Source organism: Octodon degus, unplaced genomic scaffold, assembly GCF_000260255.1.
Source record: "Octodon degus isolate 3935 unplaced genomic scaffold, OctDeg1.0 scaffold00021, whole genome shotgun sequence".
Classification (NCBI taxonomy): Eukaryota; Metazoa; Chordata; class Mammalia; order Rodentia; family Octodontidae; genus Octodon; species Octodon degus.
In genome coordinates this window covers 11874913-11890423 of record NW_004524597.1, presented here as the reverse complement: position 1 = coordinate 11890423, position 15511 = coordinate 11874913, and the positions used below count along the sequence as shown (strand labels likewise).

General features: G+C 50.5%; 1 protein-coding gene across 1 annotated transcript; it reads right to left on the bottom strand.

Moving 5' to 3' along the window:
- Nucleotides 1-3465: 3465 nt before the first annotated feature.
- Il9r (interleukin 9 receptor) lies at nucleotides 3466-15004 on the bottom strand. The gene is made up of 9 exons (XM_004628138.1): nucleotides 14977-15004; nucleotides 10622-10723; nucleotides 10041-10152; nucleotides 9769-9947; nucleotides 8940-9085; nucleotides 8234-8433; nucleotides 7660-7764; nucleotides 5510-5594; nucleotides 3466-3993 (listed from the first exon to the last, which is right to left on the bottom strand). Exons 1-9 carry the CDS (start codon nucleotides 15002-15004, stop codon nucleotides 3466-3468), a joined length of 1485 nt encoding a protein of 494 aa, XP_004628195.1.
- Between the last annotated feature and the right edge of the window lie 507 nt (nucleotides 15005-15511).

Here is a 15511-nt window from a genome sequence, read left to right as displayed (position 1 = left end):
TAAGTCTTACTGAATTTTTTTTTTTTTTTTTTTTTTTTCGGAACCAGGATTGAACTCAGGTCCTTTCGCTTGCCAGGCAAGTGCTTATTCCACTGAGCTATCTCCCTGGCCCCTGAATATTTCTTTTTAATGCCTGCATTTCTATCAGCACCCTGATCTTCTTTGCTCTGAACAAAATCTCCCATCAAGCTCATTTGACAGCATCTAAGGACTTCTCAAGCTGGCATCTTCAAACCATCCCAAACTGCTCCCATGAACCACATGGTCAGGTAACATCATAGCAAAACAGCCCAAATCTCTAGCACCAAAATTTGTCTTAGTCACATTCCTTGTTACTGGGACAAAATACCTAACACCTACATCTTAAAGGAGGTGAGGTTTATTTTGGCCCATGGTTTGATTAGCTGATTTCAAAGCAGAAGTGGAAGGGTCCTAGGTGGAGGAAAGCTGCTTATCCCATGCCTTCATAGGATGCAGGCAGGGAGAAATGGAGCTGGGGAAGGAGATAGACCCCCATAGCGGAATGCCTGTACCAACCGGGCCTCACCTAACAGCACATTCAGCTATGAACTCATCGGTGGATTAATCATTGGTGAATATAGTGCCCATTGGATCCAATCATCTTCCAAAAGCCCCATCCCTGCCTGAACATATAAGGCTTTGAGAGAACTTGTTTTTTCAGACAGGGTCTCACTGTGTACTGCAGGCTGGCCTTGAACTCACTTATATAGCCTGGGATGGCCTCAAACTCACAGCAATCCTGCCTCAGCCTCCCAAGTACTATACCACCACACCAGCAGTATTCTTGTATTTTATCAAGAATACCTCTGATTTTAGATACAATACTATGGATGTATGTTGGTAATTTTCATTTTAACACTGTATGTTCAGTTGAAGTTAACTAGCTTTCTGTGGGTTATGGTTTTCAGATTGCATCAGTTTAGAAAACCTTTGACATGACATTCGGAGCTCTCTTAAATGTAAACTATGCAGCAGCCACCTGGTATCTGGCTAGCAATCTATACCGTAATGATTTGTCCAGTCTTTTCAGACCCGTGCAAGAGCAGCTCAGTTTGAGCCCGCGTTGCAGGGTGATTTTCTAAACTCACTTCTCTCCACAATCTTCACATGTCACTCTCAGACCTTCTCTTCTAGTTTTCTAGAAATAAAATTTAGACATTAGTTCCTGCTGTCCTGGGCACTTTCTGTGTCTGAAGCTGTGTTCATGCCAAGTACCAAGAATTTAGGAAGTAACAAAAGTAATGGGAGTAAGTGCCACTCTTAGGAAATAAGCTCCTCAGAGGAGAAAGGAATGTTTTTGTCAGCTCCACCAGTCACTGCTGTGACCACAGAATTCCTGGGTTCTGAATGCCATGGTTTGGAGAGGATACTAGTCATAAGCGAAGGAAAATGAACAGGAAAGAAATGCTACAAAGTTGCTCAGAGTATTAGGAGTTCCCTTTACCTCCTTCAAGCCAGAAGAGTTGGGTTCCTTCTAGAAATCTGTTTGCCTCCTAGGTCCCAGGCTGCCATGAGAGCAGTGTGTAGGACATGGGGAAAATAGAAAACTTTCTTCTGGTTAGGTTTTTTTTTGGTGGAACCGGGGATTGAACTCAGGCCCTTGCGCTTGCCAGGGAAGCGCTTATTCCATTGAGCCATCTCCCCAGTGCCCCCCCCCTTAGGTATTTTGAAACATGCTTTTATCCCCTTCCTGTTTGCCTTCTATGCTTTGCTTTCCTGGATGGTCACAGATGTTTTCATGTTGCAAGTTCAAGTCAGCCTGGGATACAAAGTGAGCTCAAGGCCAGCCTGAACTTCATAGTGAAACCCTGTCCAAAAAAAAAAAAATCCTTCAAATATGTTGATAGGTTGAAGAATGAATAAATACCAAAACATAACTAAAGCACAAAATTTAATTAAACAGGTAAAGGATTTTACTAATAAAATGTTCAAGATGGACATGGTAGTACATGCCTATAATCCCAGCACTTGGAAGGCTGAAGCAGGAGGGTCACCACAAGTTTGAAGCCAACCTGGGCTACACAGTAAGCTCAAGGTTCTAGGCCAGCGTGCACTACAAAGCAAGACCTTGTCTCAAAAAAGAAAAGAGAAAGTTCAATAAGCTTATAAAAGAAATAAGCAATAAACTGAGACCATTTTGGTACAGAATTAGAATGTCTGAAAAGAAAGCAAGAAGACATGGATAATACGAAAAATTCAATGAAAATCATAGACCATTTGACCAACATGAAAACAATGTCAGAAATACAAGCAGACAAGGTGGGTGTAGTGGATCATAAGCTCAGGGATGCCCAAAATATCGCAAGGCACCACTTGAGCTGGACTCTGCAACTGCTAATGACTCAAAAAAGGAATGACTCCAAATTACAGGAATAAATGAGAAATTAGAAAATGACTCAAAACATATAAAAATGTATTCACTGAAATCACAGCTGAAAATTTTCCAAATCTAGGGAAAGAAAAAAATGACATTGACATTCACATTTTGTCAATATTCAAGTATAAGAGACATAAAAGTGCCCCCAAATACTCAAGGCTAGAAAAGGACCTCTCACAAATCACAATCAAAGTTCCAGATATTCAGAAAAGAGAGTAAATACTAAAAGCTGTTAGGGAAAAACACACAAAACAAACAAGCCCACCAGAATAACTTGATTTCTGCTTCTTGGCCACCCTGTTTCTGGTATTTTATTAGAGCAGCCCTAAGAAAACAATCCAGGCACACTCTGCTTGCCCACCTCTTCTCAGATCACAGCGTCTCCCAAAGTCTGCCCTACGAGAGGATAGGGGTGGAAACAGGGACTCTACCTCCCACCCTGACTGCCTGGGAGCTCTGGCTTCAGCTCTCAGCCTCCTGGGGCCAGAGGGAGACGGAAGACAAGGAGGAGCAAGAGGTTGGCCCTATGGACTACCACTGGGTCCAGGGTCACTCGCTTGGGGTCACTGAACTTTCTCCCTACTGATCTTGGAGCCTGGAAAGCCCAGGAGTGCAGTTCTTTAGCCCCCTCGTCTCCAGTGCCTACCCTAGCCATCTAATTTGGAAGAGATAAGATATTCCTTGTACCCTCCACGTGGAAGGTGCCATAAGAAGCAGAGCAAGAGGAAGCTCACCTGCCTGGTGTCTCACCTGTGTTCCCCAGGCAGAACACACCACAAGGAAGAGGCCTGAGATGAACCCAGGTGGGGAGAGGGGACGTGGGGGTTAGTCGTCAGGATGCTGAGGTGGGTGGAGGGGGTGAGAAGCCTCACACCTCTATCCAAACAGGGTTCCTCTCACCACTGCATTGGTCCCCTTCTCAGGAGGTCCGCTCCCAGCTAAGGGTCCACTACAGGGATTTTAGTCCATTTTTCCCCAAATGGACATGATACCTCTGGGTGAGACAGGGTTCTAGACTTCTAGGACTGAGTCCATGGCGTGTCTGGAATAGGAGGCAGCAAAACACCCTAGTGCTCCTCAGGGAGTCTGTGACCCTGACTGTGACCAGGTCCTTCATAGGCACATCCCTGCTGGGCATCCAAATTCTGTTGAAAATAGGAAAATCCACAGGCCAAGGCTGGGATGGGCACAGGACTCTGCATACGTCCTGGGAGGACTGAGGGGTGGCAACCCCCATAGCAATCCAGGACACAGTAGTCACTGCTGCCATCCTCCAAGTCTGGGGCAGCCGGTCTGGTGGAGGACATGGGGGACCAGTCCTCCTGAGGCAGGTAGGGTGTCGACTGTTCCCACAACTCCACACACTGTGCTGGCACCACATCCTCTGAGCTCAAGGACCCTGGGAGGCCAGAGCCAGGGTTTGCTTCCTCTTCCAGGCCTGAGGATTGCCAGGGCCATGCTGGGTGCCAGAGCCATGCTGGGCTGTATGTGAGCAGTGTGATGGCCTCGCACACGCCGGGCTCGGAGTCTCCTTGTGGGGTACTGTCCCAGTCCTGGGTGGGCTGTGAACCAGCTCTGTGGGTTCCTGCCCAGGTCTGGAACAGAGCACAGGGAGGAGGGAAGGACTTACTTGGAATAGCCACCTCCTTCTCCAGGAAGCCCTCCAGACATCCACAGCCAGCTCCCACACCCAGAACTTTCCGAATTCCCAGTGTGTCAGCCTGGCTTTGGAGGGACTCTGGGTCCCATCAGCCTCTCCCTGCTCCCTCCCAGAGTCTCAGGCTCACAGCAGACTGAACCACAGTACAGATGGTGGCAAGGGCTAAGGACACAGCAAACCCTTATAGCCTGTGTCCAGGGCCTTTCAATAGCTACAGAGACTAGGGATCCCCACATGAACCCACCACACACACAGCACAGGGGAAGCAGTCAGGACCCTTCTGTGGGACTGTGAGAGGCCCTGACCTCCAAAAGCAAGCTGTTGCCTGGACAGAACCAGGAGCCTCCCCATCAAATGCAGTGGGCACACTCGCCCTTCATCTGCTCCCTGGACTGGAGTGCCATCTGAGTGCCAGATCCCCCTGCCCCGAGGATACCAGGATTCTGCAGGGCAACACAGCCCAGGGACTGGTCACCATCCTTGCCCCACTCAGCTTTGTCCCCAGCTGCCCAGGCTCTTCACAGTCATCTCCACTGTCTTGCGGAAAGTGGTAGACTTTGTCAATTGCCAAGTTCCTAGTTTCAAACTTGAAATTATATTTTGGGGCAACACTCCAAAAAGGTTTTTTGCTTGTTTTTACATAATCAATTGCACAGGATGAAGATGTCCCTGCCCCCAGGGCAGAGAGAGACTCAGGGAGACCCTGAGGGGAAGTGCTTAGCATTGAGAGGGAAAAACAGTGACCACCCATGGGCACCCCCACATGCAAACTGTGAACCCCGAGAAACCACAGTGTGACTCTCCAGGTTGCTTATATATTCCTATGGTCTGTGAGAACCAAACAGGCCCACAAAGGGTGAAGTATAGGGTCTACTCATGAACCATGGTCCCCACAAGTGGACCACAGTGCCCTCCAGGGGACTCTAAGGCCCTGCCAGGAGCCCAGTGGCAACGTAAGCAACAGAGACCATTCCCCAGAAACATGTCTGGAGGAGGGGGAAGAGGGACAAATCAGTGGTGGGGACAGAGAGCCACACAGCCTGCCCCATGAGCCAACAATTTCCTTCAGTGGCAAAGCACAGGAGAGTGATGTGGTGGGAAAATTCAGTTTTTCCATCAAGAACAGAACAAAAATGTATCGGCAATAAAAAGTACAACTCTTTGCAGACCAGGGAGATAGCTCAGCAGCATAAGTGCCTGCCTGGCAAGTGCAAAGTCCTGAGTTTGATCCACGGTACCACTAAATAAATAAATAAATAAATAAACAAACAAACAAATAAAACTGTCTGCCCACTTGAGACACAGTATGTAAATTTAAACCCACTATATGAACAAAGAAGGTTCAGAGCACTGACAAAGGCCCCATGCTTTTCCCAACCTCCATCCAAGCCACATGTTGTGCTCACTAGACCTCTACACCTGCCCCACACAGCTGTAGCACCCCCACACACCTGGAAGTTCCCACCATGCACAGTGTAGAGGGGCCGAAAGAACACCGCTGGCGAGGGCACATGCTGGTAGAAGGATCTCTTCACCCTGGGGCCAGGAAGGGACAATCTGTAGGGACCCAGACCAGCGCTCTACACCACACTCCAGAAGGCCTAAGATCTCCATAGGGACCTGAGCTTTTGTCTAAGGAGCAGGTGCCCACCCTCCGCATCCAGAATGTGACCCCCCACCTCCCCCTCACTGCATCTAAACCTGCCCTCAGAGCGCTGGGCATGGCAGCCCATTTCTTTTTTTTTTTTAATTATTTATTTATTTTTATTTATTACATTTTTTTTATTACATTTTTATTTATTGTGTGTGTGTGTGTGGCCAGCTCAGCCCACCAGGGGGCGGGGCTGGCTGGCATGTGGTGCTGGGGGATTGAACCGCGGTCCCTGTGCTTTGCCAAGCTTGTTTCAAGTAGGTGCTTTAGACCACTGAGCCATCTCTCCAGCCCCATGGCAGCCCATTTCTGTAGTCCTAGTTCCTCAGGAGGCTGAAACAGGAGCATTACTTGAGCCCAAGAGCTTGTTGGGGTTTTTTGGTGTGTGTGTGTGTGTGTGTGTGTGTGTGTGTGTGTGTGTGTGTGTTACTAGGGGTTGAATCTTTTTTTTCTTTCTTTCTTTTTTTGTGGTACCAGGGATCAAACTCAGGACCTTGCACTTGCCAGGCAAGTACTTATTCCACTGAGCTACCTCCCTGGCCCTAGGGGCTAAATCTAGAATGTTCACAACAAGCTACATCCTTAGCTCTTTTTTTCATTTGAGACAGGGTCTCCCTAAGTTACTAAATTGCCCCAGGCTGAGCTCAAACTTGAAACCTTACCTCAGCCTGAGTGCTGAGATTATAGGTACGGGCCCCTATGCCTTGCTTAAATCTAGGAGTTTGATACAAGCCTGGACAACACAGCAAGACCCCATTTCACTTTAAAAAACAGACAGGTCTGCCATCTGGGAAGGATGCAATTTGGCGGCTATGGCCTCTCTGGCTAATGCCCATAGACCTGATGTGCACCAAGGCACATGTCCTTCACAGGGCAAGCTGCAACAGCAGGTTCACAGCTGGAAGTGAGCAGCCAGGCTCTTGCTTGTTTGCTGCATTGCTTGGTTTATTGTTTTGTTGTTGTCTAAGACAGAGAGAGTCTTACCATGTAGTTCAGGATGGCCTTGAACTCACTATGTAGCTCAGGCTAGCCTCGAACTCGAGACAATCCTTCTGCCTCAGCTTCCTGCGTGCTAGAATTGCAGGCATGCACCACCATGCCTGCCCTACAGCAAGATTCTTAACCCACAGGGGGAGCCCTCAGCTCCAAGAGCCTCATTTGTGGTATCAGCAGGCATCCCGGGGCTCCCTACCCCCCTCAACATCTCCCTGAACACCAGACCTCCTGCCCAAGACCTACTGGTCCTCCATGAGGAGGGTAGGTCTCCAACCCAGCAGAGCCAAATCAACCTCCCAAGCCTCCCCAGGCCTAATCTCTCAGGTTTCTACCTTACGGATTATCCTCAGACCTCAGATGCACACACTAAGGGGTACACACTAGTGCACTCACACAGGCATCTTACATATGCATGTACTCACATGCACATGTTCACGTGCACTAATAAATGCACATTAACACACCCACATACCTTACAGGCACACACATACTAACAGATGAATATACTAAGATACTCATGCAGAGCCATTAGACAAGAGAGAGAACCATATAGTCCTGGAATCATTAGCTAGAGCCATTAGATAGCATACTCATGCACATTCACATATACTAACTTATGCACACGTTAACACCAACACACATGCACATTTTCATACAGTCACTCAAACTAAAAGGGGTACACATTCACACATGCACTTCACATGTACACTCACATGTACTTCACATATACATACTCATGCATACAATCATATACACTAAAAATGCACACGCTAACACATAACATCTCACATGCACATTAACGGATGCATGCACATTAGTGGAAACACACCTCACATACACATGTACTCATACATATATGGTTATCAGAGTACATGCTGGCACATACCTCATGTACTCTAACATACAGACACACTAGTACATTCATGTGTACACACACATGCATTGGCCACCTACCTGAGTGACAGTTTGAACAGGAGGTAGGTCAGGCCAGTCAGCAGAAGAAAGATGGTCACCGCAACAAGGATGGCCTCTGGCCATCTCTCTGATGAAATTAAGAGGCTGGTAGGCAGGGCTATGAGCAGCATTAGTGTCAGGTTGTATCCCCTAAGCCACCCATTAATGCCCTAAAGTAGAAAGGATGGCCCTTGAAGACCTATGTCATGCCTGCTGAAGTCCCCCAGGTGAACCTCACTCTGGGTCTCACTCTCTCCCTCTGCCATAGGGCCAATGGGCAGGACTGTGAAGCTTCCCCGCACCACTCTGCACAAGTCAGCCCATCCTTCCCTAAGGAGACCAAGGTCCTGTCCAGCTCCAGACAGAAGCACCAGCCTGGAGAGCAATCCCAAACCACGCTCTCTCCTTAGGACAGCCACTAAACACAGCTTCCCGGACCTGATGTATGCCTCCCTTTTCCACATCCCAATCTCCAGGGGAGGGGGCTTCAAGAGGGCTACAGGTGGGAGGAGAGGGAGGGACAGAGGAGAGAAGGCTTGGCCCAGGCTGTAAAAGAACAGCCACCACACAACACCCACCTCGAGGAGAGGAGAAGCACACAGGCTGGCTCCAGTTGCTCCACTGGCCCTCATGGCGCTCCTCCTCTGACATGAGCCCTTCCAGAGTGGCCATCTGGACACGTAGCCTGGCTTCATAGGTGCAGCCAGGGTCCAACTCAATGGCTTCAAGGGTAAACCAGGTCACCCCAACTATGTGGTCCTTGTGCTGGGCCCGCTGTGGAGTGGAGGGCCATTAGCAAACAAGTGCAGCTGGGTTCATCTACTTTTGAGAATGTATACATGTACACAAACAGGCCTGCTCATGTACACACACACACACACACACGCACACACACACACACACACACACACACACACAGGTGTACCAGTGCTCATATAGATAATCCTTCTCACACATCTAAGCCACATTTTCACACTTGCACACACAATCATGTGCACAGATAGGTACCCAGGTTCACCACTCATTCACTGAAGTCACAAGTGGACATAGCCAGTGCACACACACATAAACACAAGGGACAGACACACTCATAAATGCATGCACATATATATGCAAATAATGAAACCATACACGCGCACATGCACGTGCACACACACACGCACACACACACACACACACACACACACACACATACTTGGCTGTGGTTCCCACCCCTCCTCACCATTCACTCTAGCTGCTCCCAGGGAAAGAAAGCCCCAGGGAAGCCAACTAAAGGTTACCTCCCAGGTCTCTTCCTCCCTCTTGAAGGCCAGCTCGTAGCTGAGAAGTGCTGCCATTGGCTCCAGGGCAGGACTGATACTCCAGGTCAGGACACAGGAGCCAGAGCTGGTGTTGCTCTGCAAGTCAGAGGGAGGGTCCAGCTTAACTGAAACACAGTGAGGCTGTGTGAGGCTGCAGCCCCATGCTCTGGCCCAGAACTGAGGCTCTAAAAGATTCCCACAGGGCCTGGTCGAGGCCTTTTCGGACCAGGGCCTCAGTGGAAGAAGATTGGGAGAACAGGATAGCAATGACATCTAGCCCATGAAGCAAAGTAGTATTCCCAACCTTGGCTTTCCTTCCCTTCCCAGACTATGGTTGAAAGTTCTTCCCAGTGTCAGGGCGGCAAGATAGCTCAGCAGACTAATAGCCTGCTTAGGCAAGCACGGGAAGGAGGATTAGATCCCCAGCACTGCAGGCCGTGCTGTCCCCACCCCCAGGTGAGCCGGCCAACCAATTCCAGTATGGTGGTGCACACCTGTAATCCCAGTGCTGGGGAAGCTGCAAATAGGAGGATCACTATGAGTCCGAGCTTCATAGTGAGACCCTGTACCAAATACATTTTTTAAAAAAAGTTCTTCCCAGTGTCTTGCTAGAATTCTTCCTGCTATGACTGCAGAGCATTTCTAGTGACTGGAACCAAACTGTAGCCCTAACCCAGACCCTGTTATAGTGTGCAGGCCCTTCCCCCGCAGGGATCCAGTCTGCTTGGGACGACATGGGTCACAGGCTGAGGTTTCTGGCCCCAACCCCTAAGCACCAAGCCTGCTCCTGGCAAGGCCCCCTGCTCACCATGTTTCCGGGGCAGGTACTCTGGGTCCACGAGGCTGACCTGCTCCATCCCAGAGACACAGTGGTGGAGAGTGATGCTGAAGTTGTCAGAAGGCAGGAGCACCTCCTCAGGCGGCAGCACCACAGTACACCTACTACCCTGGAAGATGCACTTGTGCTTGCTGCCAGGTACCTGGTTGCTGGAAAGGTCATGTATCAGCACCAAGGGATGTATTGCTGCCCCCTACAGAGACCACAACCTCTCCCCAGGCAGGCCTGACCCCCCACCTTACCTGGTGAAGAGGAGCCAGGGCCCACAGCCCTGGCCCAGCTCTAGGGCAGACCAGTAGCAATCAATCCTGAGGATGTAGTTGGTGAGGCAAGTAAAAGTTTCAGCCCTTGTCCCTGGGGATGATGACCATAGTGGATGGCTCAGGGCCCAGCCGATTTGGGGTGGGGGAAGACCTGCAGCATAACCCTAACAAGGCAGTCTCCAGGAGCCGGGGAGATGGCTCAGTAGGATAAGCACTTGACTGGCAAACGCAAGAATCTGAGTGCAATCCCCAGTTCCGCAAAAAAAAAAAAAAAAACACAAGGCAGTCTCCAGAGAATGACCCCAGGAGAATTTTCAAGGGCAGGGCTGGGAGGCCTGTGAGGTGGTGGGTTCCCATGGTGGCACATTATGGAATGTGTGCCACAGCGGGCTGCTTGTGTCACTGAAAGCTCTAAAAGGTTCATTATCACTGCCCTGAAGGGTAAGGGTGGGAAGCAAGGGTGGGTAGGACCCCTAGATGAGAGGTCCCTGCTGTCCCCCATCTCAGCCCCTAGCTCTCCACCCAGCCATCTCACACAGATGCCAGTGCCCAGCCCTCACCTCCTCCTTCCTCTGGGACAGAGACTCCCCAGCAGATGCAGGTCCAGAGCAGGAGCCAGGTGCCCACATCTCGAGTCAAGGCCTCATTCTCCAAGGTCCAACCTGCAAGGGACTGGACTGAGGGGGCCTGTGTTAGGCACACCCTCTGGGAAGGTGTTCTCCATGAAACCCTTCCCAACAAAGGCTCTGAGTAGGGCAACCACATATACCCTGGCTATGTCTCTTGAAAGACACTGAGCACCTCTGTCCATACTTCACTGACCATAAGCTCAAGTTCAAAAAGGTCACTTGACCTGACCAAAGACTCCTGGCTCAGGCTCAGATCTCCTGGATCCTGGACTCTCAGGCTATGCCTTCACATCTGACTAGAAGGCCCCTTTCTGAGACCCAAAGCCTCTTTAAGCCCATCCCCCTACCCCCAGGTCCAGGTTGAGACACAGGGCAGTCAGGGTTGGGTTAACCGGTTACTACCAACAGTCACAGGAAGATTCACCAAGCTCATTGGCGATGTATCCCATGCTATTTTAGTTCTGAGAACAGCCATGCAAAGAGCTACCCCTGTTCATAAGAAGGAAACAGAGTCCCAAGAAGGGGAGGCAACCTGCCTGAGGTCACACAGCCAACCTCTATGCATCCACATTTTCTTTCTCTGCCTTAAAGACATGCACCAGATTCTGCCCCAGAACACAGATGAGGATGGCAGCAGGTATCCATGCAACAGATGACACTGCCTAAACTGCCTGTCCTAGGTGCACTAAGATGAGCCAGGGAGACAGGTCAGCAGCATAAATGCCTACCTGGCAAGTGCAAGGTCCTGAGTTCAATTCCCAGTACAAAAAAAAAAAAAAAACAAAAAACAAAAAAACAGGTGCACTGAGAATGGCAAGGCCCTGGGATACCTGGGAGAGTCAGATGGGTATCAGGAAGTGCCTGATAGTGGGGAGGTTTCTGAGGACCTGTCACCCCATTTGTAGCTACAGATGGTTCACAGATAGCCCTTAAGCAGGAAGCAGGACCAGCCTGGTTATACAAGACTGATCAATGATAAAGATGAGAAAAGGAAGCAGACAAGCACACAGACCACAGCATACTCACCCTCTAGGAGCTACACACCCTCAACAGACACGACACCCACCCCAACAGTCCCCAGCAGCCTATCTGTGCATCTACATCCTCTCCTGCAAGAAGTATGTGGTCCCACTGCACCACCACCAACATGAAATAATAGTTCTCCACAGCACTGTCTGTTCCCTCCTGCAGGATACTGGCAAGGCATGGATGGGACATCAGCCCATTTGAAGTGTGAAAAAGCAGTGTGCCCAGGACCTGGAGGAACCTCAGTTCCAAGCTGACCCATACCCAATGGACAACCCTTACGCCAGCTGGAAAGGTACCCAGATGATCCATAAAAGTACAGAACTGGCCCACCCTAACCCAAGGCAGATGGCTGAGAGCAGGGAGTATGGTGGCTTCCAGCTTAGAAGATTCTTTTTCTAAACAGGTGCAGGGGGCTGTGGGACAGGAGACAACCTGCAGAGCACAATCAGCAGCAACATGGCCAACCTGAGGGACAGGGCCTGTCCTTTCATTCGCAGAATACTTTCATCTACGTCTGACAAGCTAGGTAAGGTAGGGTGACCACTCGCCTACTAGTGAAGGAAGTGAGGCTCAGAGAGATGATTTGCCCAGTACGTTGCACCTAGAACTGCTTTGCTTGGCAGACGTCTAACAGCCAGCCTGTGAGCTTCTCTAGAGCAAGATATGACTCCCACCAGTACACACTCCACAGAAGACAGAACAAGTGCTCAACAAGTAGGGTGAAGCCTCATGCAGAATGAAAGCCACATGGATTCTGCAGGACATCACAGACCTCTCTCTCTCCTTCAGGCTGCTCGGGCACAGGACAGGACATTACTAAACCTAGGCCCACTGTCCTTGACCAAGGGCCAGGCAGTCAGAGCAAGTGCACATGGCAAACCTGCACACTCCTTGGTCCTGGGAGAGGTCTGGGATGAGCCCAGAGAGGCCTGGCCACAGATCAGATACCAAACCACAGGATAGCGTGAGAGCTGGAGAGGAAGCCAGTGTCTGCCATTGTTGGCAGGGCTGCTCCTTGATACTCCGGTTCTGTCAACCCTGGATGACACATCTAACCAGCAGTGCCCTCCCCACCAGAAGGGAAAGGACTCAGCCCTCAGCCCTCACCTCCTCTGTGGTCTCAGGGTCCTGATCTAGCTCAGATGGGCTGCTTGCCCATTTCCCGGACCTCTATGGAGTTGTAGGTTGAATTGCAGCTGGATCCCTGCATTTGGCCACAGGCTGGGCCAGACCCAGAAAATGGTCTCTATATAATTCTGGCCCTTCCCCTTCCTGACTCTCAGGTCTCAGTACTTATCCTAGGCCAGAGCAGAGCATGATGAGAGCCAGCCAGGTGACTGTGCCCTTGCTGCCTTGCAGCACACTTGGGACCAGTTACTGTCACACTTATTATCATACATATGTTCTCTGTGTATGTGTGGTTCTGAGGATGAACTCAGGGCCTCATGCATGTAAGGCGAGTATTCTATACTCAGCAGGACCCCAGCCCTGCTCTGTATCTTAAGAGGGGGAAGTGAGACTTGTTCTCCCAGCAACCCATGAAGCTGGACACATGGAGGCAGAGGCAGGGAGGTTACTATTTAAGTGAACTTTTCTCCAGCACTGTCTTCTCTCAGCTGGAGGTGGGATGCAGACCTTAACTCCCCACAAGAGGCCAGAGCTGGAGCACAGGAAAGTTGTGTTAGGAACTGGGAGCAAGAGCTTTTCCCCGTTTAGGCCATACAGGCCCTGGAGCCTTCTCTGACAGCCCAGGAACCCATAGTTGGGTTGGCCACAGGGTGCATGAGGACTACTTTCTGTGGTGGTGCTCTTGGGGGTACAGATGAAGAGCAGCGGTATGTGGCGGGCAGGCTAGCTGGGTGAGGCCAGGTAAGATGGGTATGGGGAGCTCCTAGGATGACCTGCCCACACACTTTCAGGGGGGTGGAGAGACACCTGGGGGACATGTCTGATGTCAGAGGGTTGGGTTCAGAGGTGTTGGATGAACAAGAGCACAAACCCAGGGCACAGAAATGGACAAGGATGAAGTCCAGCCATTCAGAAAAGTGTGGAGGCTGCCCAGAGGCCCCCTTCACAGGCCTGAGCACAAGTGGCCTTCTAACTATCTTTCACTCTGTCCCCTCTGCCTGGTGCCCTTCCCATTGGGTCCCTGCCCTAAAGCTCTCCACAGTGCCCATTCTACCTCCCCAGTCAAATGGGACAGCAGGAGCCAGGCAGAGCCAGCTTTGTCTGCATAGCACCTCAGCTGACAGGACAGAGGGGAGTGGTTGCAGCCAAGGCTAGAGTAGCTGGTGACACTGTTCTCTGCAGGGGTCTGAGGGAAAGGATACCCATCTGCTCCTCCTGCCTTGGCAAGGAGGCACCTTCTCTAACCAGCACTCTCCTCACCAGCCTACTACGGGCAAAGCTCACTGCCTTGTGGACCCAATCTGGCTCCTCAAGGGTAAGAACTTGCATTTCCTGGACTCACCCAATTCCTTAACAAATCCCTTCCCGCCCCCCTCAGAGGCCACCCTTGACACCAGATTCAGGTGTGTCAAGGGGCTCCAGGACATAACTTGAGGTCATACTGGCAAGATTCCGAAATTTGACCTCATAAGGCCAAGCTCTGACGGTAGAGTGAGCCCAGAAGGGCAGAAAGAACAAATAGGGCCCAAAGGGGAGAGTCCCAGCCAGCTCCTCTCAAGCCCCTTTGAGAACAAAGTAGCCCAGAGCCCTGGGCAATGCAGGGAGTGTTACTTCCCCCCACACACACACCACCACCAAAGAATTCTTTCCTCTCCTTTCCCTGCTTGGCTTCAATGACCTCCTGGAATCCCACCCCTGCCCACTGCTTTCCAGCTCTTCTTCCCCGAATTCCCCAAAGCTCTGGTGGCAGGGAGAGGATTGGTCAACTTTGGGGCCTCTGCTCCGCCCACAGCTGTCACAGCTGAGCCAATCTGGCTCAACAAGGCCCATCTAACCCTCATCCCCACAAAGTCATTGAGGAAGCAGTTTCTTCCATAATTAGAAATACTGACTGACAAACTCTGCCCTTCTTTCTGTCCAGTTCAGCATGGCCACGTTGGAAATTAATTTATAATTCTAACAGTCTAGCCTGCAAAGTCTGATAAAAAGCCCAAGGCCAAGACACTAGTAAAACTACAGCAGTGTCCTAAACACATTTGTACTGGACCAGGGATGGGAGCCACATGTCCCTCTCTGCCTCCTGAAGTTTGCACTGACTTGCAAAGTCAGGCAGCCTTGAACATACTCACCTTCCCAGATGGATCTGCCCAGTGCCATCGCAAGTCTGGAGGTGACTTGTTACTACTGACTGTCCCACAGAGCACAGCCAAGCCCCTTGCCTAGATCAGAAAGATAACTGCAGCAGGCAGTGACGTGAGCCTCAGGGCAGGCTGCCACCACCGCCCACATCTGAAACCACGAGCATCTCTCGAAGAGCTGCTATCTTTGGCAGAGCTGAGAAGTGCCTGGCATCAACTATCTCCAGCCAAGGAATTGTGAGGTGGGCAGGATTCGTACGGCACTGAGTTGCTGAAAATAATTCGTGATTTGTTTCCTCACTGGCAGAGGCGTGTCCACTGTGCTCCTCCCCCCAAAATCTCACTGAGATGCACAAACTAGCCCCAGGGGGAGCCCTTGGTCAGGTGCACATCAGGGACAGGGCAAGTGTTAAACAGAAATGTAGTGTAAACTCTGTTAAAAGCAATATAGAAGGGAATGATAAAATTGGAATTCTCTGGGGCTGGTGAGATGGCTTAGTGGTCTAAAGCACCTACTTAGAACAAG